Source organism: Barbatula barbatula, assembly GCF_947034865.1.
Source record: "Barbatula barbatula genome assembly, chromosome: 23".
Taxonomy (NCBI): domain Eukaryota; kingdom Metazoa; phylum Chordata; class Actinopteri; order Cypriniformes; family Nemacheilidae; genus Barbatula; species Barbatula barbatula.
Window position 1 is genome coordinate 9,582,812 of NC_136786.1, and position 27,180 is coordinate 9,609,991.

The window sequence follows — 27,180 nt, forward strand, 5'->3', positions numbered from 1 at the left end:
GAGAGGAAATCAGTCATTGATCACAGCCTAATATAAACAGAAGTTGAGGATGAGATATTTACGTTCCACCTGAAGAATTAACAAGGTTCGTTTGAAGAGTTTGAAGGGAAGTTTGGAGTTTTGGTGCCAGCGAGAGAGATCGCACTCTGGTCCGCCTGCAGTCCTTCCTCACATCACTGAATAAATCACGCTGTTTATCTTTTGACACCGCCGAAATTCCAGACATACACAGCCAAAGCGCTCCCCTCCATATGTCTAACAATGTTTAATTCAGTTTAGCAGGAGAAGAAGAGACATTGAGCCTTGAGGCAGATCTCACTCTTCGGCTGCATACTTTGTACGTGTAAACAAGAAAACATTGTGTTATGTTACTTGCTTCACTACATGGAGGTTTTATATTTTTAACAACAACTCCTTAGCAAAGGGAGCGAAATTCAGTGAATATTTCTTGTTTTAAGGGAATATAGTCTGTAAAGTCTATTACAAACGCGTATGTTTGTCACACTACATCAGAACCTGGGACCGAATTGATGAAACAGTTCTTCAGATAAAATATAAGATTGTTCTGATGGTAAATTATGGGAAGTTCGTAAGAAAGTTTGTTGGTTAGTTACATTTCTTCAGTTCTCAAATATTTTTCTCAAAAATGTTTATTCATTAGAATAATGTCTATATATTAGCATGTGATGTGTTAAACGGCATTAAAGCTTGCATGTTAGCAAGCGTTATAATATTATATTTCTTAAAATACTCTGTGTCACGACGGCATAATATTTGAGACGCTCTCCATTCCAAGTTGATTAGTGTAAAAAGCACTCTTAAATTTCTTAAATGAGAATTTAAGTGTTTAAATGTTTGTAACTCGACAGCATTGAACCCTATTAACCAGTCACAGACATGAAACAATTAACACCACAGCAGAAAAGGAAATGTACTTAAAAATGTTTACACATCTATCCAACAGTTGTGCAAGTGTCAAGGCCGACGAGAAAGGTCTATACGTGATATATGTTGCCGTCCTGCAAGAGGAATATAAATAGAATTACAAATAAAATCTGGTCCACAATCAGTTCCTGTGATCTGCCTGTGAACTTTGGAAGCTAATTGGTCCAGTCAAGCAGTGAACTGTTACAAAAGGCTCGGCAACATAATGAGCTGGTTTGACAGAGCGGAACGACGATGCTAATTATTTTGTAACAAAATTACTGCCACAATGTGAAAGGAAAGATCAGCCGTGATTACGGGCAACACGCATTAATGCTTCAAAATTAAATATTGGGAAATATCTTGAAAGCCGATGGCTGGCCGGTGTTAAGGCGTACAGTTTGGAGTTTGGTGACAAAGGTAACCCAAGGTGAATCAAGAAAAGTAAAATAAAAATACCTCACAGCGTCATGTGTATTTGTCTTGCGAGGTTAATGTTGCAAATGACTGTTTCAAAGGCATCATCACTTTTAAATGGAATATACTGCATGTTTTACGAAAATGAAAGGAAGCTGGTTGAGATTACAACTGCTGATTGTAAAAGTGCCAAGTCTGTAGGCTTTAAAGTGTATCGGGAACAAACAATCTAAATGAAGCCTTGTGTGAAAACCACATCAGGAAACCGGAGCAGAAACAGAGGTGTGCTAGCTACTGATTAGCCACAAATGGAGACGAGAAGATAAGCAAGGAGCCATGCTAATCTACTTCTCAATGGAGAAAGGAAGGACTTGAATGAGAATGAAAAGACTAGCATATCTATCAATTTAGTTTAGTGTTAGTTCCAACAGTCAGATTAGCACCAAGCCACCACTCATAAACGGGGCTAAACATCATTGGATCTAATTAATCTTGATCCTCAAGTTTGTGATGATGTCCCTTGTCCAATTTCATCTGCATGTACAAAGAAATAAACCTAGCAGCCGACTGTAAATACACATAGGATGAAAGCAACTTATGTATCATACGCTGCTAGCTTGGCGACTTGAAACCATCGTCGTCTCTCATGGTCACAGTGCCCACACACTTCTTTCCAAACATATGCTCTAAATGGACCCCAGGCATGGTGGTCCGTTCAGTCAACTTGCATATGACGGACAGGACTGGAACCAACCAGCAGGCGTAAACAAGGCCACATAATGGTGACTGTGTTCCTGTAACTTCAGGCTCTGGTGAAATCCTTGATGAAGGATACACATTTTTTCCGAAGGATGGGAGGAGGTGGTGTGGTAGCGAGTGGGGTTTGGGGGAGACTTACACAGCTGCTAACAATTTACTCGATTGTGGCAAAAACAAATGCTACTGATGGCAACACTTCATCAACTTCACTCCAAATCACGCCTGCAAGCACCAGTGCTGCTTTTGAACATTTTTGCATATTTTTAAACCTTATTTTGCTTTGCATGACGTGGCGCTATTATAAAAGTACACATGTACACGGTATTTGTATAAACTGAGTTTTTCCTCCGTTAAAAAACGACGACACGCTATAAAGCGTTGTCAAAAGCATGCCAAACCAACAGGTGCAGATATAACCTTAAGCATTAAGCTGTGTTGGCCAATCAGATGCCTGGAATATGACGTCAAACTAAGAAGAATAGCAGGACGCATTCCAACGTCATAGGCCAAACCCAGTTTCACCATTCACACGAAAACACTGAAACCGGAGTTTCATAAAATCTTCACCCTGGTCGGAGTTTCAAAAAAGTTCGGTTTCAGTGACCTGGTCCTGTATAACTTAATTTTTTCTGCAGAACACGAAAAATATATTTTGAAGAAGGTATGTACCCAAAGAACATTGGCCCCCATTGACTTCTATTTTATGAACACAAACCCCAGAGATGTTCTCAAAATATCTTCTCTGTGTTCCACAGAAGAAATTCATATACAGATTTTGAAAAACACGAGGGAGAAGAAATGAACAGAACTCTATTTTTGGGTAAACGATCCCTTTAATATCCCCTTGTTTACTACCCTATGACAGAAAAAGACTGTAAGAAGCAAAAAGAGTTTACCCATTTTGATTATTACTCAACTTTAAAGAGTTCAGAATCTTTATGACTTTCGTCTATAAACACAAAAGATGTTTCCATCTTTCAAAGTTTGTCCTTGTGATTTACACAAGAAAGAAAGTAATGAAGGTTTGGGATGACATAAGGATGAGTCACTCATCTGAAAAAAATATGCTAGCATAGACGCAAAAGCCCACTTTGGAGTCGTAGATGAATTTCATAAACATCCTTGAGGGTCAGGTGAGCTAAAAAGCAGTCCCTTCCAGAAATAGATAGGCTAATAGTGCCGCGTTATGAAAATTAATCCAGTCAACCTTTGTGCTGGCTTCTGCATCTGAGGCACTAAAAGCCCCTGTCAAAACGTCAACTCGAATTAACGATCGGTCATGTCGGGGGAGCGGTGGGTTTGGCTGCGGCCCATCTCGCGCTCTCCTCCCTCTTCCCGGAGCCCCGCGGCTTGTTTTAGCACCACTGGATACATCACCTTCAATGGCCATCAGAACCACCTATCACCCTGATCCATAATTTCATAAGCACACAGAAACGGCCTTGACCCCGCTACTCGTACAATCAATTGGAACCCCTGCTTGTGCGTATGCCAATGCAAGCTTATAGACTGAAGCACGCGCAAGACACGTGATTGTCTAACCTGTAACACGGCGTGTAATAACACCTCTAAAAATAAGACCGTAATTGATTTTCCTGCTTGTCAGTCTCCCCTGTGCGATTCTTTGAATATCCCATCACCATGTGGTAACCGGGCACATTATTATTATAACCGACCCATTTCCCTCAAGGATTCCCTGCTATAAACTGAAGGAAAATGCCAGAGGTGAGAAAGAAGATGAACGCAATCTCTTAAAAAGAGCAGCGCAGAGTAACTAAACAATACAGAAATGGGCAACCTGGGAAATATTCAAACCACACAAATTCGCACAAACGACCAAATGAACGAACGAGGGTTTGCGGATGCCGTGGAGCCGGCCAACACTTATCTCATGACATTCCTGCTGATTTTCATGCCTCTAGGGGGCCCAGTTGGTTGAAGCACAAGAGCCGGGCCCCTGGAAAGCGTGCTCTCATTGGGGTAGAGCTGGCAATGTGTTGGGCGGCAGCCAATTGCAGATTCCCAGTGCCAATAATGGAGATTGTCAGAGACGAGACAAGCGCTTTGGAAATGGGGTTCAGATGTTCTTTTGAGTGGACACAGGCTTATTGTCGTCAGAGGGCCTGGGCATTGCCGCAACTAAAGACCAAATTATGCCAATTGTTACATTTCAATTACACAGCATTATTAACAGAGACTTAATAAAAATGTTTTTGTGTATACTGTGAAGACGGGCCTAAATACTTGTGTTAACACACAAGCTTGTCTAGGCTGCAGCCACTGATCTCTATAAATGACTGGATTGGGCCTAGAACGCTAAACCAACTGCAGGAGGTGGAGCCACCTGAAGCGAACGTGCCGCCATTTAGTTCACATGTGTGTTTAAATTAATTGTTAATTCTGATGTTTTTCCAATGTTTATGTTTATTGTGGGGAGAGTAGCACATGTGGAAATGTTTAGACATAAAGCTTCATGCCTTAAAGAACATATTTAATCATATACTTAAAGTATTAATCTGTATTTAGATTTCAGAATAAGCACATTTTTCATATGTTGAGGTGTATCGTTGGTATGCTGATGGGATTTGTACGCAACTGTAAAGAAAATGAACGAACAAACTCTAAACCTAGTAAAACGGAAATGGTACCAAATTTAAATAATTAACCATTTACATGCTTACGACATTTGCTTCATAAAAAATGACTTTAGATAGAAAAAAGGGACTGGTACGTTACGGTTTTATCATTGATATGTGATAACCTTTGGCATACCAACATGGTGGCGCGGTAGCTTCAGTTTAATTTATATAGATCAGTGGCTGCAGCCTAGGGGTTTTAGCCTTCATGTTTAGGGGCCTCTGATTGACCAGATCTTTTTTTTATTTACTTCAGCAATCCTTTTCATTTGCTAGACAGCATAGCAGCAAAATGTCAGAAAGAAAAGTACAATAGTGGAGCACAAAAATGGAAAATACGCAGTTAAATAGAACAACGTGACTAAGATAGCAGCAGGAGGACTGGCAGCTCACATTTGCTAATATGGGTGCTGCGGTTGAAACAACTGAAGCGGGATCCAGCTGTCGCAGCAGTTTGCTCATCATGCAATCGGAAATATTTCAGGGAGTTATTCCACAATGACACACATATTATACAGTTTGGTTTTTAATTATGGCTAAATTTAATCATACTAAATCATGCTAGTATTATGTTAAAACATGCTAGAATCATGCTAAATCAGGTTTGAATCATACTTAATCATGATAGCATCATGTTAATGCATGCTAGCATCATACTAAAAGGATGCCCATACGTCCCAGACACATCCTGGTCAGGATTTTGGGTTCATCGTCCACCCCACATGTCATCGAGGTTTATTATTTCAGAAAAGCAACAGTTATATTTCAAGGTAAAAATAACACACCAATGATTACACGTCTTAAGAGAGATAAATATTAATAAATCTAATACTAAATCATGATAGCTTCATGCTAGAATCATATTAAAATATGCTATCATTACGTTTAAAAAGTTACCATTATTTTAGTTTTGTAGTTTTGCCATGACAAGCACCATTTTCTCAAATAGATTGTTGGTGAATTACAGGTCCAGTTTAGGATTTTTAATATAAATATTAAATTAATTTTAAGATTTTATGGTAATGGAAACAGAAATGTTGTTTTGCTCTGGTTTTAAAGCCAGATTAAGGTGATCATTCTAGGACTATGTTTCTTTGACAAGAGTGTACTTCCAGAACCAACAAATTATGTTTCTCCAGAAATACGTCTGAAGAACAAATCCCATAACCAGATGCTACATGCCAGAACCATTCTCGAACGGAAAATCAGAAAGTAAAACGCAGCTTTTACGAAGGTTATTTAAGTGCACACAAAGAAAATACCTGCCTAGCAACATAATCTCCAATCATTTTATAAACAGGAAACTCAAATGACAGCAAATGTGTCTCGCGCTGTAACAAAAATAACAACATCCCTTTCATTCAGTGGCCACTCTAAGGACCTCCATTTAGTCAGGCACCCAAAAGAAAGTCCATTATCTGACCGGTTCCTTCCGTTCAGGAGCACAAAAGAAACAAACAATCCATACGTGATCAATTTAATGTACTGTTATAAAAGCTCTTGACCGTTTACACCAATGACATCTAAGAGCTTTCCCAGAACTTTTACCTCCCCAGTTCCCATTTACTTAATTAGACAGTTTGCTAATTTTCCGAGCACTGATGGTTGGGTTTAATTGAGAGGCCTTTTAGGCCGGCAGCGGGACACAGATGCTTACCTCTCTTGTTCTAGTCTCATTCTCTGCGTTTCCTCTTCTGTGGCCTGAGTTTCCTCCATCTTGTTCTTGCTTGAGCCCTTACGCTCGATCCTGTCGCCTTGCCTCTCGTCTTTTCTGTTTTTACCAAACCTGCCAGGACAAAGACAGAGTGCGGAATAAATGAGGACGGACTTTTAGATTGTTTTTGTTGTTCTGCTTTTTGACTGGTTATAGAAGTAAACCCCTCTTTTGTTTTCTCTTCAATAAGGGAGGCGGAATACCTGAAGGATATTAAACTGCCAGGATACTCGACTTGTCAAAGAGCGGATGACAATTTAAGATTCAACCAATCACCCCCTTTCAAAACATAATCCAGCAGAAAAGGTAAATAAAGTAAAGATTAAGAAGTATCTAATCTTTAACATAAAAAAATATGACGGGTTTCTTAATTAACTTGTTTAGATTACAAGAATGCACATTTTCTTATTTTCCATCAATCGACTTCCAAAATTTAGAACATTGCATGTTTTGTGTGTTTAAGGGGATGAATGGAAAATTGTTACAAAATTCAAAATAGTGATAATAGTATATACCACAATACAATTTCCAGCAACTTGTGATATAAATTTTTTTTGCATCACATGCCATACATTCAACAGCTTTATAAATCCTACTTAACTAAAAACTAATTTGAATCTGTTTCTCACACAATGCTATGACTTCAGAAGATTAGAAATCTAGCGCACAAGTCTAGGACTTTTATTGTATTTGCAAGGGGCTTCTTTGTAACTTTGTTTATCCAGTTTGGCATTGGTAAACGAATGAATAGGAAGTGTGTAAGTGTTGTGTATATATGTGTTATCAGTCCCCAGAGTAATTAGCCCACCAACTTCCTTAAACTTTGTCCTCTCCTGATTGAAATCTTAAACTGTTAAGACTGTCCTGCCTTTGGACAGGATGTGGTATAGACTGACTTCGCTGTCAATGGAACAGTACTCAATCTTTCTGGTTTTGGTTATTATCAACAGTTCGCATTTGGGATCCCAGTGGTTCCAGATCCTGTTATTCTTATGGGCTATTAGTGACGTCATTTCCTGTCACTCGTGTGTATGCCACACCATTTAGACCTTTGGCTAGAGGGAAAGGGTCAGGAAAGTACCGATTGTGTTTTCCTGTCCAAGCTTACAACAAACGCTATGTATCCAATTTTACAAGAAATGTTGATGAATGTCATGTGTGCAGATGTCTGCATCTCATAAATAAAAAATTACTGGAGGCAATAATCAAATCTTTGATAAAGCAATAACACAGAGCGTGTGAATTTGTGGGGCGACAATATGAATTACTGCCTCCAATAAAATAAACATTTTCATTGAAGGAAAGTAATCATTTTCATTGACTTAGTTGCATTCTCATGTCGCCCGAATTCATGTCATTTGGATGACAATCGATAATGAAAATCTCATTTGATCACCCACCAAAACACAACTGTCAGAGATTGAACGCGATCATACGTAGCCTCAAAAGAAACTATCCAATTCCTACAGCGTCCTAACCACCATTACCTAAAGTTTATTTTCCTAACCCTCTCGCCAAATTTCGCCAGAGACCCCAGACACACAAACTTACCCCTCCGACTCAACAGACTTACCTCAAAAAGGGTTGATTTAGATCCGCTGAACATATTCATGAAATGGGAAACCCTTTTCCCCAAATATGATTGTTTTACTATACAGCACTAGCTGTACCATTTCTCATATGATTGTGGGTGCGGATTCTTTCTGGTAACATAAGCACGGCAAGGCCAAACTTGCTACTTTTGTCCCTGGGATACTGTACATTACCTGATTAATTAATCAACAAATGGCCAGGGTCTCGGCTTAGAAAGTCTGCCGGTTGCATGCTAATAACAGCAGCACCTCAATCTATCACCGCTATCGCTGACAACCTACCGAACATCTCAAGGACTTCTTCATTAACTCGCCTTAAATAATCTTCCTTTTCACCATCTCGCTCTCTCTTTTTCTCTCGCCCGTGCCCTCTTTAAACTGACAGAGGAGAGATATACTAGGAGGTGGGTGGGATTTTGGAGGCTTGTCTGGAAAATAATCGATCAGACGATTTCAAACTTCTTGTCTCAAAAGTACACAAACAAGTTAGGTCAAAAGCAATTTTCTCCTGTGCAATGTGATTATCTTTTAGACCCAAATGTGAATTCTTTAACCCTTACAGTAAAACCCATATGGGAGTCAACATCAATTTGCAGATGAAATGGGCCGAGGCCGAATGGCCGTACCGTCCCTGGAGAGCTGGGTTTTATTCATGTCTACAATGCCTGAGGCTTTAAGCATAATTGTCATTAACAAATGGAGATGGAAACTACAGAGAAGCTTTTATTTGTTGTGTCCACACAATCTAAAGATTCAGTCTTTTGGAGGCCTCCTCCTCTCCCATTGGTGCACAACTGATTTAACACTTCCTTCCCACTTTCCCTTTTTATAGCACAGAGAAAATGAACGAGTGAAATAACATGCACATAATGAAGTGGTAAACGAATGGCAGCACAATAGACATCCATACACACAGAGACAATGTGCTCTATCCTTGTATTCTCCAGTTGAATGAGCTTCAATCAGTACTATTGGTTTTGGCTGGGCTGTGTGTTGGCTCGGTGGCTGCAGAGCTCACAGCGAGACAAGGGCTTCAGCGGGTCAAAATGAATGTCACCAGTAATAACGCAGGCTTGATGGAGATAAATCTGGACTCGGCAGTAAGTGAACACTCTATTTGTCCAGAAGTTTTAATGCCGTTGCCTCGGGTCCCCGGGAGTTAGTTTACCACACTTGTTACACCACCTGATTGAGTGTTGGATGTTTAGATGTACCAAAGGTCCAGGGCCAAATATTTATTTTACGTTTTCAAGTACTTTAATGAACAATATAGTCTGGTATGACGACAAAAATACAGTAATACAACAGCACTGTTGATCACTACCATGCCAGGTTTGGTGTGCAGGCACCTCTTCAGGTGGCCTTCTATATGCCATTCACACACACCGCGACTGACTTCATCATAAAGTGTGGTCTCCAGTTTCCAGAGCACAAAAGTACAGTTTAATGGGCCATCACTAAGCATCTCTCCCCTCTGCTCCTCTGACAGCCATGAGTAATGAGCACCTAAACACCTGCCGGCTTCAAAACAAAAGCGTGTGGATGGGAGGAAGGGGGGTGTTAGTGGTGGGCTGCTGAGAGCATGCGGGGAACACTCATCATCATGTGCACAATCACACACGCACACACACTATAAAAATAAAGTCATTCTCACGCTCACACGTTTGTTTTATAACACGAATGGGACCTGACAGAAATGTATAATGTTCGCAAGCTGAAGTTATAATTAATAGTGCTTAACCTGACGCTTTTCATAAGACATTTGGAATAGCGCCCGACTTCAGTCTAGTAGATGCAATATATACACAGTTTCTTCTCCAAAAGTTTCAGCAGAACTCTTACAATGTCACTGAGGTCAAACTTGCCAAGTCTGCAATCAAAGGTCAATATTATTCAAGATCTCAATATGAACTTAATATGAACATTTCCCATTAAATGTTCCCCAATCTACAATCTAGATTCATCTTACACATCATTTGTTTCTATTTCAAGTAACAGCTGAGACTAAATTCATACTTGAATGAAACACAATTGAGAACTCGGTCAAATTTTCTAAGATATGAAACAGCAAGCTCTGGTCCCCCAGGTTGGCCACACTGGTCTCCTGCTGGTCTAGCTGGTTTCCCGCCATTGCTAAATTGATGTTTAGCTGGTTTACCATGTGCCCAAAACATACACCGGGATATAAAACAACTTCCCCAAATGTACTTTTTTTCAGTTGCACTGGGAGAACATGTGGTGTCTGCAAGGATAGAAAAACAGCACCATACATATACCCGCACTTCAATTTCAATTTCACCTTCTCCAAACAATAACAGATTTTATTTAGCGAAGGCCTTGTGCGGAAAGGACCGCGGCCATCAAGGTAGGAGGCAATTGAGCCTTAATGCTCAACAAAACGTCAGCTTACCCAAAGGACCGTGTATTATATTCAACAGCCCACGTCTATACAGCTGAATAATACCATCTCCTCAATCACCCCCTTCATCTCTGTCACCGGCGCTGTCAAAGCTAACATTTCTCCACACAAAGCAATGCATTTCAATGGCCTGTTTACACTACCGAGACGTGACACGGGACGCCTGCGTCTAGAGCAATCGTAGCACAAAACGTTTTATGTATCACATTTCCAACCGAATGTGCCATGCAATGAAATGACTTTTATTTTGTTGGTCTGAAAAGCTGAGGGTTTGTGACCTCTGGGAAACCACATTTTTGCCACATCTGTGCGCTAAAGCAGTGATGTAAAATCACCTTTGGTCGTACAAATATACTGTATACAAGAGAGTCCAGCATTTTTTTTCACCAAACGCCATGAAATAATATATAGATTTGGTTCATCAACATACAGTATATACACATGATATGTTTTAACAAGGATGCTACAAGTTGTAGCTTACAGCTTTGCTGACCAATGGAGTGGTGAAATCTTGAGGACAACACACAAAGTAAACAATTCAACTGCTGTAAAAGAATAAAGTAAACACATTACTTCATCTGGATAGGCAGAAGGAGCTTTTAAGCATCCTAACCTTTGACCCTTCTGTCCATCACCGTTCCTTGTGACACGGCTTATGTTCTCCATTTCCGCGCGCAATACCTCAGACGTATTGATTTACAGAGCAGTAATGTACCACATGGCTCCAGAAGACGGACATTAGTGTGTCTACAGATTTTGATGTTATAGATATAGACAGACAGAGTGACCCAGGTCCAGACACACTAAAGAACATCATATGGGCCTAATTAAGATTTAAATGAATGATTCTGGGCCTGATGCTCAGAGCTAAAACAAGACAAACATTACAAGTGGGATACAATATACAACGTCTTTTTCTCATTAGCTTGTTCTTACAGAAGATGTCCAATTGATTAGCCATAGAGCAGTCAGGTTAGATTAAATGGATTTGCAGGGTCAGAAAAAACGGAGTCAGGTAAAATAAAGTTGTGAGTGTATCTCCATATTCACAACAGAGATGCGATGAAGAAAAGTGAATACAGAAAGTTTCAAGGTCATCAACAGCACACGCTGATCTCTAAACGTGAATGCTGGAGTTAATGTGAAATGTAAAGTGACCCCATTTATTTTCCTATTTCTTGATTATGATCTTAAGATTCTGCTGTGTATACTATTTTAAGGAATAAGCTTAGAATGAGCTTTTTCTATCTCCATACACTGCGTGGCCCCTTACATGGAATTCGCCGTTTTGTTTCTACAGTAGCCCTTAACGGACAAACTGCTCTACAGAACGCATTACATAAATAGGTTATCTGCTTTTGGAAAGAAGCCAAAATCTGTAGTGCTTCAAAAGGGAGGGTGGAGCAAGCCATTGGTTGCAATTCACAACTTAACCACAAGATGCCGCTAAAATCTCCACATTCCTGCTTTAAAATGAAATAAAATCTGAATATTTTAATAAATAATGCAGATACAATAATAATAGTCAAATTTTAAACTAAAAATCTGTAGGAAGCTCAGCTGTGGGTCAGAAAGGACGACACCAACCAGTGGTCTTGTAAATTAACCTAGTCTGGGTTATTTTAACCCATTGTTAAGCCAAATATAAACATCAGGTTAAAAATACTGGGTTGAAAATTATCCTTTTCAAGCATTTTTTGAGTAAGTTGTAAAAAAATAAGGACTTTGTAGTGCCTATAGTGCCTGAACCTGAAATGCAAATATTGAATTCATAAACTTGTTCATGTCAGTAATAATACATGTCAATGATATATGAATTTTATACGCAAAGGATGCAGAAATATGGACACTGGCACTTGAACACTGCCTCAGCCTCCTGTTCTCTGTTCAGCTTCCATTTTAAATGGTGTTTCTCCCCATAAGCCAGAGCCGTACCGCTCCTACGGCAAGACCCCAGTCAGCCACATGTAATTTTAATATCTTCTTGTTAGGGTAGGCAAGACAGAAAAATCTGGATCTGGACGTTTTTCATGTCCCTCGTCTGTGCTAGCAGAGCGTCTGGGCTGTTCACTCAAGGGCAAAGAGATGCTAAATCATAGCCAGCACTGAAAGATGCCTTGTAATATCTAATAAGCAAGAGATAGACAAAAGCGAATAAGTGCAGGAGTATCAAGTGGCTCTCCAGATTTTCCCAGCCTTTAGTACTTAGCCCATGTTAATGGGGACATCATTATTATATGCCCGAGTCACTACACCATCGCCGTTGCCCTGGCGACAAGCTCTGTTGTTTATACCGATGTTATGTGGCAAAGCCTCACGATTAAGCCTGTCCCCATGGACCTCATTAAACCTGACCTCTAAAGCCACACTGCCATTCCACTGTCAAACCCAGCTTTGAAAAGGGTGTGAAAAGGATGTTTAAAAAAGAGAAATAAAGCTATTCCAGGAATCTTTGTGGCACATACCTAGATTGCCTTGGATCTGACAGATTTAAAATGTTCATAGATGTCATTTACTAAATGTGTCAAAAAAGCATCTGGCTCCCCGTATATCTGTTGTCTGAATAAGACTAACAAAATAGCAAATGAAAATCTTGGTACATAGGGCAACAGTGCACATCCACCAAACTGTGAGTGCATTTGATGAATATATTTATATGCAGAAATCCAGAGGGAGATTTCAGCCATGGAGATTTTTCACACAAATTCTCTGTTTGTGTGTACATGTATATGTAGGCCTACATCATAAATATATGCAGCTTAGAGAGTTGCCTAAAGGCCAAATAAATAGCGTCAAAATTGGAAATGCATCTAATACTAATTAATTCATGCAAACCGACCAGATTTGCATTTCCAGAAGGAAACACCAGATCTTGCAAAGAAATTTCAAAGCAGAGCGGCTATAAACTTTGCCCTTCTTATGAGACTCAATATGGATTGTGAATGCACACTAATATGCAAAAGTTTAGGGACACTCACTTACTCATTATTTATTAGTATTTTTGGAAGACAAAAAGGTAAAGAAAAAAACACATTACACAAGTATATATATTTTCCATTATTTTCTATATTTGATCACAATGTGATAGTAACACTTTGCCTAAAAATGTACTATTGATGTTTCACGAAGCAGCTTATTAAGGTTTCACACTAAAATGCTTAGTAAACAATACTGAAGGGGTTCCCATCTATTTTGTCCATTTAAACAACATTTCCCAAATATATTTATTTTTGAATTACAGAAAATTATATTTTTTGCATTTTCTCCACATAAACATTCAGACATAAGGCTTCAGATCAAACCTGTTGTAAGATTATCATAAACATTTCAGTCAAGTGACCCTAAGCTTCCGAGCGCAGCTAAAAAGTTCTAGAAAGCAAAAATCATCCAAATTGTGACCACAATTCAGTATGAAAACATGTCAGTGTGCTAGTATGTACGATGTCACAGCTATTCAAAATGATTTCAAATATGACATTTAATGTGTTACATGCATGCATTTAGCAACTTACAAATGAGAGAGCATTTAACATTTTGTCATTGACATTGAATGAACAAGGTCTGAGGTATCAATGAAACTGAAAAGCGATTAAGTTTGAACTGAAACCTTGGCAATCAATCCATGACATCAACACAAGATGGAGAAAGTAAACAGGAGAAAGCTCCCAGATGAGTAATGTGCATATGTGTGTGTGTGACCTAGATATGCCACCTCACAATGCATACTCAATGGGATACACACACACGCGCGCGCACACACACAAGCACAGACTGCCTCTGGGCAGGACAGGTGGAGCAAGGTTTGCTTACCTCTAAATCACATTTAATGATGGACTTCAGGCTTTAACCTCAAAATAAACCCAGTCACATCATATGACTATGAGACAATTTTGTACCCAGAATATAAGCTGAAATGCAAATGCACACAAATTCCGTGCATGAGTGAAAACATACAAACAAAGGAACACAAAAGTTCAAAGTTTACAGTATAATAGCAAGTTGTTTGCAAGAATTATGCTTTTCTCCTTCATACAACCTTGTAAAAGCAGGACAACATCAGGGTCTTATTGTTTTCCTCTCTGCACTGTTCTTTTCTTTTCTAGCTTTCTCTTTTCATTCGCTCCCTCTTGCCAAAGAAATGCCCAATTACAACCTCCCCAAGACAAACGAGTCGAACAACTACCACTTAAGACATCATCACCAAGGGAACGACAGAACATAGGAGCAAAAAAAGAAAATATATATTTCATTTAACACTGAATCGAAAACATGTATTTGTAGAGGAAAAGATTGAATGGCGAGTTTGATCGTAATTGCCATCCTTAGAAAAAACTGATACACATAATTCCACTCTGATTGGTATCAAATCATCTATGTAAAAGCGATTTACCTTCTTCGGTTTTCATTGCACAAGGCACAGGGAAAACGTTTAAAGAATGAAAGAGAGACCAATATGTAAAAGGTGAACAAAGGGCGAAGAATGCAGATGCAAACTGTACATTTAGCCAATGTTTGGTCTTTATTAAATGCTTTCTACCTCATGCAATATATGTAGTATCAAAAAACAAAGTCACCCCTGTATTTCTTAAAGGCGTTTTAAACAGTCCGCCATCTAACTTCAGGATATAAGTGTTGTGTCCTGTCGTGTAGACAAGTTTCTATGTTCTGAAACCTGTGATTTCAGTGTTAGTCTAAAGCATCAGAAATTGCAGTCAGCAGTCTTTGTGCCAAGCAGCTCGGCCTGTTTTCGAACTTTCTTGACAAGTTCACACCAGATATCTATCTCTCAATGGGTAACAGGTGAAGACTTGGACTTTGAGTCAGCCGACAGTACTGACTTCGTCTTGAAGCTTGTTAAAAACTCTGCCGCCAGTACAGAATTGCTCCTCTTAGGGCCAAAACGTCTGAACTCCAGAAGAAATGCTAAAAACTTTCATGGTTGCAGTATTGATCTGTAGAACAATGTTTGTCCTGCCAAGCCAAGTGTTTCAACATCCATTAAAAACAAATGATGAGCCAGTCCCGACTCCTTTCAAAAGAACGTGTCAGCCCAATTCATTTTCCCAAAGAGAAAAGGCAGCCCTGTATTAAATCTCGACCATTTCTTGGAGAGAATCCTTGTGTATTATTGCTTTCATGCAATTGTGTAACCGCTAGCTAGGCGTTTGGATAAGATTTTGTAATACGTGCACGGCATTGCAGCAGACCTTCAGTTTTTTTTCAAATAATGGTGTTTGATTTTGGTGCTAGTTTTGTCAGAACTGGCTGTTGGCAGAACTTGGGAAGGGATCTTATCCAATCTTGCAACACCACAAAACAGATGAAAGTTCATTTATTTATCTTTAAGCTGGCCTTTTGCTATAACCTGTTGGGTTTGATATCTTGTTCGGTTCTGCTCTGCTCTGCTTTGAGTGTTAGAAGTTCTAACTAAATTGGAGTAGACGTCCACAGTGTGCATGAGCATCTCTATTCCATTTGTCGTGAAGGTCAGTGTTTTTTAGACAGTAGATGTGCCCTTCATTGCCAACCTCATGCCCCCAATGATCTTCTTCAACCCTTTCTTCCAGACACCATGTTTTCCATCAGACTGTACATATTGGAAGTTGTTTACAGTCAAGAGAAGCCAATTCCTTATTCAAGTTACACTGCTAATTTGCACCTTTCCAGGAGTCCAAAATATAAAAAATACACACAAATGAATATAAAAGTCTGGCACCATGGTGTGGTTGTATTGCCAGCATGTAATAAACAATAATCAGTTTGTATGCTGCCTATTAACATCCCACTGTAATCCCGCATGTACACATTCAGAAGAAAGCAAGAGATGAGCAGAGAATAGACAGAACCAGAGGCAGTGAAACCACAGACACCCAATGACCCACAATGATCATTTGTCTTTTCCCTTGCTAACATCTCTTTTACATCCTTATCTGCTGTGATATGTTCCTTGAGTCAAAACTACTTCAACTGTGATGATACTTTACAGATTCGTATTTTCCATGTCTACATCACGCGGTAAAAGCATTTGTCAAAATCCGGGATAAATGCCCAATCTGTTTCACTTTAGAATGGTTTTATTGCTCAACCGAGTACAGATCTATGACAAGTACATTTGAAAAGTCTGACACATCTGACTGCTATTCATTGTCTCTCATTTCTTCAACATAAACCTCTGACGCTGCATCTACCTCGTTATTCTTCTATTGACAGTCCTTCTACATTTTTTCTAGTTTTTAACGCACTCAGGATGCCAATATCACTATAGCTGGGAATGCCTTGCTTTACATCGTCTGCATTCGTAGTGGGCAGAATGACAATGTAGATCATACATACACAAGATATCATTGTCCTATGTAACTGATGTGTATTTATCAGGGCCAACAAATCCTGTCAATCGAAAGACGACAGGAAAATGCGATGAATTTGTGCGCTGTAAAAATGTTAAGAAACGTTAATGTTAAGTGTGATGTTTTATATTAATAGTCATTGCACAAATTATAAACATGCAGAAAGTTAAGAAATAGTAATTTAATCTTCAGTATTGAAATCGGCAGATATCACTCCGTTGATACCAGTATCGGTGCATCTATAATATTTACATATGTAGCTATTTCGCTTTTCCAAAATAAATATAACCACGAATAACTATGAATACGAATATTGATGTTTCCATTTCATGTGGACCAGATAACTATTTATGATGCAAGTCATCACAACTGCAATCATCGTTCACGAGCAAGACATGCAGATTATGTTTTATTAAGCAACCTTGGAAATATGTATACTTGTCTTCTAAATAAACGCTGTATTTCTGCATCACCCTAATGGAGTCATATTGTTATGCTACTGTCCATCACTAGCTAAGTGTACAATGACATCTTATGGTCACTTTACATGCAGTAACTCAAGACAAACATGCATTCTGTTTCATTTGGTGTTTTCTCTATTCCCATTTACAGAATGACCTCATTCTCAACGGTCCCTTTCCGATTCATCAAACATGTTAAACGGTCATTTTATTAGACTTGCTTTCAGACTCTGCAAGCCGAAACTGTAATCATTTCTGGCTCCGTCACGCACAGGGTCTGTATCGCTGTGAAGAGCCTCCTTCACATGCTTCTGTGAATGTAAAAGTAATCAAAAACGCAAAATGTAGCTAATTTTGGCATGTTTTCTGTATGCAACTCTCTACAAAGCTCTTAGAAATGCATCAGTTTGTTTATTACATAAAAAAAATGCTAATCAAAAGCATTCAAACAGGTACATCGGCCGTTGTCTAAAACATCCCCCTTATAGGCAAAAGCATTATTGAGCTCAGGTTCAGAGATACAACTGCAAACGCAATATCGTATCCATTTTCAACTTTACCCAGATTTCAAATTCGATTATCTCATTACCCCATGGAGGGGTTGATGTGACATCCTCGCTGACATTGAAAGCTCCAAACTCAATTATCCAAACTCAATTAACAGAGGTGGAAGATTCGGACCGGAGGAGAGTGGACCTCTTTCATCCACCCAGAGCAGAATGATAAACATTCAATACATCTGAAAAACGAATTATCTCAACACAGACCAGAATGACACAGTACCTCATTTCTCCTCAAAAACTGTATTTAAAATCATAATGGTAGAACATTTTGGTACAACAATTTATATCACAAATGTACCAAACAGGTAGGTTAGTACCATTGGCTTTCACACCAGTGATGGTTAAGTTTAGGGGTGTGGCTTCTTTATTGCTTTTTCTACTAAACTCACAAATTCCCCAGGGTAATAAGAGCGTGTGAAACAGGATAAAATCTTAATACACCACCATAATCTAAACCCTCACCTCCCATTAAAAAAAAGTGTTCGAAGTGTACACGCTCAATAAATCCATACGCAATTCAAATTTCATTCATATTTAATACGAATCGCTGTTATATCAACTCCTTATTTTCGTGGTTCTCCGAGACGGCTACAGATATACCCCCGTGCACCCTGCTGTGTGAGGAGCTTGTTTGATTGGCAGGTGGATAATGGAATAGTGGGATAGAGGTGAGAATATCTGGCTCTTTGTCCCCTTCCGTGACCCCTGAAGGAAGCACGTCGATGAATCAGTTCAGGCCACCACAGCGAGGACTATTTTAAGAGCGATATGATATTTACACAGCGCCGTGTTAAGCCTACGGAGGGACAATCACACTTCTTCTGTTTTAATTTCTTTTTATTTCTAGAGGTCACGACATGAACAATAACTCTGTCATTAGGAGAAGACAGATGGGCGATACCACCCGAGGTGTGGACATTTTGACAAGTGATCACTTTGCAATATCCCCGGTCCTTTGTGTCTCACTTCCTGTTTGCTGTCACACTCCTTAAAGGGGAAGAGGCTGATGTTAAAATGCTTTCTCCTATGAGAATTAGAACTCATTTGTAGTTTGACGCCCAAGGAATGTAAACACTGGGAGAAGTACCCAAGAATGAATTTGGCCTGTTTTGCTATTATTTACTCTTTCTCACTATAATGAAAGAACATTAAAGAAACTAGATGTATTAAAGCTTCTTTCCACAGCTCACATCTATCACAGCTTTAGTCATTAAATACCGCAGCTTCATTTATCCGAGACTGAGACTGATATGACTGCTGTGCTGTTCTTCAGCGTGTCCATAATTACCTTTTCTTGGTAAAGCGCTCTGTTAACGTTGGTCTAATGAGCGACCTTGTACTGTTTTTGTCCAATTTGAGGGATCTGGCAGCCTAGATGCAAAAGCATATAAAGCAAACAGATGCATCTGTCCTATGTCCCATTACCCATAATCCTCCAGCAACCCGCTCACCCAGGAAGGGAACAACTGATGGTTGGTGGGGGGAGTCTTCTGTGACTCTTCCCCCTCCAGACCTCTGGAGGTCCCCAAGGGCACTGCTGTCACTTCAGGCTGAAGTTATTTTTTCCTGTCAGGGTGGATGAGTTGATCATGTAGGATTATGGTACGTGGAGGTTTGAAGGTCAGTGAACCAGATGGGGGTAATGTGAGGGGGGCATCAAGATTACCAATTACATCCTATTAATAGTGTCCACTAACGCAAACTGTAGAGCCATGTCCGCCCTCGAGCCAAAGCTGCCGTGACCAGTGGTGTAAAAACAAGACTTGTTTTCCTTTTCCTGTGTGCTCCACCTCTCCCTGTGCCCCAGTACACTCCACTGCACTCGTTTATGTCTTTCGATCGTTTCTATCCCTCATTCTTACACTTTTTTAGCAGATGACACTCAGAATGCTCGGGGTAGCCCTATTGACGTACTGTGAATCTTAGTGACATTGGGACTCTGGAATAGACCTCTTTTCGACAAACTTTGCTTGGCATCACAAGAAAACATTCTCATTCAAAACCTCTTATTTTCTGCCCTCCTTGTCCTGCACGTACATGCAGGGAACACGCCATTGATGTGGACAGTCAGACATAAAGCAAACCTAATTGTATCTTTCCCGTCTTTGTCTAAATTCAGTGAGCCGTCTGCCATGCAAACAAGGCCCGGGGTGAGGTACGGGCATCCAAACAGGCCTTATACGATTAGAAGCTAATGATAAAAGACCATATCAAAAGAATGTCAGACTCTCGTATGCGTCTTGTATAATAATGCCCGCAAGACAAGAGCGGACAACAACAGTGACGTCTAACCCTCTTTCCAGGTCATTTGTTGAATGCTTGCATGCGTGTGGTAGCTCAGTGGATGGAGGTGACCTACGGTGTTCATTAGACCGTGTGCGGTGAGGCATGACACACTCACCTCACCCACTGCGTGCTTCCAAGAGAAATCTTTTAGCAAGCTGTGACATCAAGATATTACATGTAAAATACATCAAGTTAGTTCACTTGTAAAGGTTTTTTCTATGTATATTTCTATCTGTCTTTCTTTATATGTCTTTCTGTCATCTATCTGTTTATCTTATCAATTTTCAGAATCTATTCATTTGTCTGTCTGTCTGTCTGTCTGTCTGTCTATCTAATCAATCAACAGAATATATTTGTCTGTCTGCCTGTATCTAGTACCTATCGATCTGTCTGTCTGTCTGTCTATCATGTATATGTTTAACTTAACAATCTAGAGTATCTATTCATATATCTATCTGTCTGTCTGTCTGTCTGTCTGTCTGTCTGTCTGTCTGTCTGTCTGTCTGTCTGTCTGTCTGTCTGTCTGTCTGTCTGTCTGTCTGTCTGTCTGTCTGTCTGTCTGTCTGTCTGTCTGTCTGTCTGTCCGTCCGTCCGTCCGTCCGTCCGTCCGTCCGTCCGTCCGTCCGTCCGTCCGTCCGTCCGTCCGTCTTTCTGTTTGTTTATCTAAACAATCAAAAGTATATATGTGTCTGTCTGTAGTATCGATCAATCTGTAGTGTCTGTCTATCTATATGTCTGTCCGTCTGTCTGTCTGTCTATCTAATCAATCAACAGAATATATTTGTCTGTCTGCCTGTATCTAGTACCTATCGATCTGTCTGTCTGTCTGTCTATCATGTATATGTTTAACTTAACAATCTAGAGTATCTATTCATATATCTATCTATCTATCTATCTATCTATCTATCTATCTGTCTGTCTGTCTGTCTGTCTGTCTGTCTGTCTGTCCGTCTGTCCGTCCGTCTTTCTGTTTGTTTATCTAAACAATCAAAAGTATATATGTGTCTGTCTGTAGTATCGATCAATCTGTAGTGTCTGTCTATCTATACGTCTGTCCGTCTGTCTGTCTGTCTATTATATATGTGTTTATCTTATCGATCGACAGAATCTATTCATGTCTATCTATCTGTCTGTCCGTCTGTCTTTCTGTTTGTTTATCTTATCAATCAAAAGTATATATGTGTCTGTCTCTCTGGTTATCTGTCTGTAGTATCTATCAATCTGTGGTGTCTGTCTATCTATCTGTCTGTCCGTCTGTCTATTATAGTGTTTATCTTATCGATCTACAGTATCTATTCATATGTATCTATCTGTCTGTTTATCTATAGTATATGCTGTATACCTGTCTGTCTGTCTGTCTATCATCTTTTATTGCTTATCAATCTACAGCAGGCCTAGTCAACCTTCGGCAACATTTCAAATAAGTGGAGAGACTTTAACAACGGTGTGCTTTAAGATATGCATGTCCTGAGACGCAACATCTTTGAAAGTCCAAAACGCTGCTACATTCTATAGGAAAGTAATTTCTGTGGCTCGTAACGATTGACGTCTTAAAAAGCGATTTGATCGGTGTGTCCCAAAAACATTTACAACGTTATAATCTGCAATCCACAGGCAGTCGGTTTGCGCACGCAATAGGTCGCGTTCCAAAACGAGTCTTCTGCCCTGGAAAGTAACTGCAGGAAGGGTACTACACCACGTGAACTGATGTCTCAGATTAGGGAAACACTTTGTTGTTTTTATTACTGCCTTCATTATGTATGAATTAAACAGCTATATTTATGAAAACAGACTGTCTGTCTGTCGTAGAAGCAATCGATCTGTCTATAGTATATATCTGTCTGTCTGTCTGATTATCTTATCAATCTACAGTATCTATTCATATGTCTGTCTATCTGTCTCTGTATTATCTATTGTTCTGTCAATCTATAGTATCTGGCTTTCCTGTAGCAAATAAAAAACAAATGTATAGAATCATGCAATGTTAGTTGCTTTGGATAAAAGCGTCTGCAAAATGCATAAATGTAATGTAATGTCTGTCTGTGTATCTAGCTAACGTGTCTTTGTGTCTGTCTGTGTGTCTGTTTATCCGTAAATATATAGTCATGTTTATGTACTGTCCATCCATCCACACATCCTCTCCCTGTTTACCTAATTTTTACACTGCACCACCCTTCTATAGTGAAACATTCAACTCCTCATTGTTTCTCTCTCTCTTCTGCTCACCCCATCTCTTTTCTCTCCTTGTCTCTCTGTTTTGGTTTTAATACTGTTCCAATCAGTATGTCCATTAAGCGCAGAGCTCATCAAAGCACGTTTACCCACGCATGCAGATGAGCTCAAATTGCAGTGTATTGCAAACGCCTCGGAGTCCTCCTCAGGGAGAGGCTGTGAGTGTGTGTGTGTGTGTGTGTGTGTGTGTCAGTAAGACGGAAGGGAAAGTGAAGGACGGGTTGAGTAGAAACGGACCTTTAGAGAGTCCAAATGAGCGTATATAGCTGCAGGAGTGAATCTGTGTCGTGTACAAACAAAAAGTCACAATGAAGCGAGACCCAAACTCTCTCGGCGAGGAGGTGTAAGCATGTTTGTGTGTGATGTTGTCTGATGGATCTCAGAGGTAGGGCACAGTAGATGTAATGAGAGTAATTGAGGACTGGGTTGTATGCTGAGTGAGCGTATCTTGGGCTCAGTGGGGCCAGAACTGGGTTTCTTAATGATATTCAAACCCTTCCCACTCTCTCTAACACAACAAAAGCATATTTTGCCTCATCTTCTCTAATGTAGCTTTGATTTTTACTCTCTTAATGTGCGAAGGCTAAGCGTAACTATCACAATGTTTAATATTTAGGATCATTAAAGGGATAGTTCACCAAAAATAAAACTTCTGTCATCGTTTGCTCACCCTCATGTGGTTCAAAACTGTATATGAGTCAGTTCTTCAATGGAACACAAGAGAAGATATTGAGAGAAATGTCCCAGTGGTTTGGTGTCCATACAATGCAAGTCAATGGGTAACGTCATTGTTCGGTTATCAACATTCTTCAAAATATCTCTTTCTTGTGTTCTGCACAGGTTTTAAATGACACGAGGGATAGCAATTCTTGCAAAAACATAGTTACAATCCTCGCAAATATTTCGTGCACAAACTCATGTGGATACTTTCAGAGCACATTGTCCATCACATTGCACACTTGCACATAGCATCTGGAAACTGTACATTGTGAGAAACAATAGGATAAACCTGTAAATAACACATCTGTACACTAATTTAGGAATTATATATTGTTTTTTGTTTTTATTTCAAATTTTTTCTATCTTAATGTATTTTTGCACCATGTTCACACTTTCTTCTGCACTAAGCTCCTGTCACCAAGTCAAATTCCTTGTGTGTGTAAACATACTGATTCTGAAACAGTCAGAAAATGAGCACGATTGATTCTTATAACCCTATAGAAAGAGGTGTGTGGCCAAGAATCCCTGAAAGCTGGCAGCGAACTGTGACGGACACCTGAGGCTTATTCTGCCTCATCACCGAGACCATAAATCCAGCACAGCATCCCTCCGGAGGATTTTAAGATCACAATACGACCTTATATTCCTCTGCATGAGCAACTCTCCATGACCTCGGGAGACCCTCCAACACGGTCATCTTTTAACCATGCATTTATCATGCACTTCAGCTGTTAAGTGGGCATAGATGTGAATCTAATGAGGACGTGATTAGGAAATACAGTGGGTTAGATCAAAAGCTGAGATGGATACACACACATCGTCCAGCAAGTGCCCTGCCCCTAACTTATTATAATGAATGCTGAGCCCTTCAGACACACTTTCTTCATTAGTAGTAAAGCAAAGCATTATCACTACTCCTTCTACTACTAACTTCTTTAGGACAGAACTTAAGTTTGCTCACCCTCCAGCAATAAGAACAGACAAAAACATCCAAAAATGTACAATAAAAAGGACCACCGTGCATTTCAGGGGACCGTAATATCATAGAAATTTGATAAACAACTTGGGCCGGTAGTCAGTGTTTTCAGTGTTTAGCCGTCCATCGATTATAATACTTTCCTACCGCACCACTGATGTTTTGTGTTTTTATAGAAATATTTATTTAGAAGTCAGTCTACCCGATGATGGAGTTATAATGTGATACACATCTGCTTCATACAGCATGAGTTCGTATTATATTTAGTTTTACTAAACAACAATATCCTTGGTGGCAGCGTAGAGCAACAGGAGTCATGTGACAAAAGTGAAACACAACGATTGACAGGACGATGGCGGAGGCACAACTTTTGTCAATAACATTTCTTTCTTCATTTGACATATGTGAGTTTGTCTTTGCTATAAAGTTTTAGTGTTTTTATTAAATAATAACAATGAATTTATCAAATTTGTATCAAAAGTGAGGGGAAAAGCTATAGATCTTTTGTATTTGTGTTACAACGATGCTATACCAAGCTATTCGTAAAAAAAAAATGGCATACATTATAGAAATATATACAACAAATAAGCATTTATTTTGTAAAAACAAGGGAAAGAAGTAACATTAGACATTGAAATAAGCAATACAGATGTTCTGCGTCATTGATAGGCTAAATATATTTTCTTGTCTATCTTAGTGTTACAGAGGACAGTACTTAAATAACTTTTTACTCAAACACAATTCTCAGGTTTCTGTACTTTTAGAGAGTTTTTTACTTTGGAAAAAATATGTAATACTTTTACTCCACTACATTTCATAGATATATATTTTTACCCATTTTTTTTACCTTAAATACAGAAAACGCTTTCCCACTTTTTAAATTAAACAGTAATGATACTTAAAGGGATAGCTCACCCCAAAACGAAATTTCTGTCATCCTATAGGATTGTTCCAGACCTGTATAAATGTCTTTGTTCTGATAAACACAAAATAACCAGATATATCTCATCCCCCATTAACTTCCATAGTAGGGAAAATAAATATGTGGCGAGCGGGGCGGGACGAGAGCCGTGAGGGAAAGGCTCTCACGGAGGAGCTCCGGAAGCATAAGAGAAGAGCGACACCCGTGAAGTGCGAGAGAGGACCAGGCCAGGACTTTATGTTTTGTTTTAGTGTGTTTGTCTAGCCCGCAGTCGACCGTGAGGGAGCTGCCGGCATTTTACTTTTGTTTTATTGTTTGTTTATTTCATTAAATGTTGTGTTACGTTCGCCGGTTCCCGCCGCCTTCCTTCCTTTTAGTGAACCTTGTTACAAAATACTATGGGAGTCAGTGGAGGATTAGATCTGTTTGCTCACTGACATTCTTCCAAATATCTTCCTTTGTGTCCAACTGAACAAAGAAACGTATATACATTTTGAACAACCTAAGGGTGAGTAAATGGTGACAGAATTTTTATTTTAACCATCCCTTTAAGTACTTGAGAGAAAAAACACTTATGTAATGTCCACCTCTGGAGTGTTGTTAATAAATCTGTGAAAAATAGTACCATTAAGATAAATACAAAAATAAAAAAACAGAACACTATACCTGCCATTCAAAGCCCCAGCAAGACTCCATTGTACCAAGGTACTCATCTAGTTAATTCATTACAACCCTCAACCTAGCATTTGATTATAGCTTTGTAATTGTCTCCCACCTTCTATCCACAGGACATAAAAGTGTGATAGAGCACAAATCAAGGGGGCACTATAACTAACCCTTCCGAGCTCATGAAACATGACCTGGAAACACTTGTCGTCTTTATTGTTCATTACGGAACAGCATGCCATGCACCAAGCTAACTAATCCCATTACGCAAATCCCCCTCAAAACAACTTATTGTGTAGATAAGAGCGTGTATTATTTATGCAGGATTCAAATGAGCTCCAAATCAGAATAATTAATGGAGCCCCCAGTTTAATTAGCCCGGCATTGGGAAACGTTTACTGCATTCTGAAAAATGGATGCGTGACCCAGTATTTCAAAGAGCCCAGAGGGGCGGGGAGACCAGGAAACCTATTCATGATAGCAGCCCTCAGAAGAATTTTATCTGTACCTGCCTCGTTCCTTCAGAAAGGCTTTGCTTGGTTACTTCGGGCTGGTTTATGTCGGCAAGCCGAGTAAATTGAAATCATCCATGCGGATTTGTTTTTTTTCCAAAATAAACCGATTTACCTACACTTGTTTTGACTTCTTTGTGGTGGAAGTCTGTGAAACTTTGCAAATGAAAGCTGGAATGACATTCAGATGACAATTCGCTTTATGGTAATACGTGCTTTCTATATGCAAAGTTTAATGCGTATTTGTAATCACCTATATGCCCTATTCTGCAAATCGCATTCTGCCATTAGTAGCCGAGAAATATAAGTTTGTGCTTTGCCAAGGCTGAACTTGAGTGGGAATTCTGTGCATTGATGAATAAAACATTTTCTCTTATTAAACATAATCTCCATCAAACCTGCCTTAGGCCTCCCTAAACAACACCTTATCTAAAGGTGAAGGTGAGGGCATCGTATGAGTACCAAAGAGTACTACATGCTTAAATATACTTGATAGACCATGTGACACTATCGCAAGCTAAATGAAGGTTTGTGCTCAGGGCTGTCCACCCTACCTGAACATGTCACCGATTCCTTTCAGCACGCCTTTCTTGGCTTTAGTCTTGTCTTTTTTGTCCTTCTCTCCTCGCTCCTTCTTTCTGTCATCTTTGTTACGTCCCCCGTTCACCTGTTTCTCCATGCCGGGTGGAAAGCTGAGGTCGGTTGCTGTGGAAATGGAGTCACGGCCCGATCGCGAGCTTTCTTCTGTGTCTTCTTCCACTAAGATGATAAAAGAGAGAGAGAGAGAGAGAGAGAGAGAGAGAGAGAGAGAGATGTAAAAAAAAACACTGCGCTTGAGTCACTGTTGGCTCCTGAGAATTTAACGAAAACAGAGCAACGCTTATTAGCATCAGACTGGATTTGCCAAATGAAACATTTCCCCCTAAGTGAGCAATTGCAAAACTGCTGTTAATGGCCTTGTCCTCAAAATACTTTTGCAAACTATTTCAAGTCTTTAGGATAATGTGAAGGGTGCTTTCTAAGGGAAGCATCAC

General features: G+C 39.5%; 1 protein-coding gene across 1 annotated transcript in view; it reads right to left on the reverse strand.

Annotated features, from left to right (window-relative positions):
* Positions 1-27,180, reverse strand: part of pard3aa (par-3 family cell polarity regulator alpha, a) — a 348,067-nt gene that overhangs the window by 78,999 nt on the left and 241,888 nt on the right. Inside the window, exons 18-19 of the mRNA XM_079487989.1 lie at positions 26,701-26,905; positions 6,394-6,522 (exon numbers count right to left, since the gene is read on the reverse strand). Coding sequence (XP_079344115.1) covers positions 6,394-6,522; positions 26,701-26,905 — 334 coding nt within the window. The remainder of the gene's footprint in view (positions 1-6,393; positions 6,523-26,700; positions 26,906-27,180) is intronic.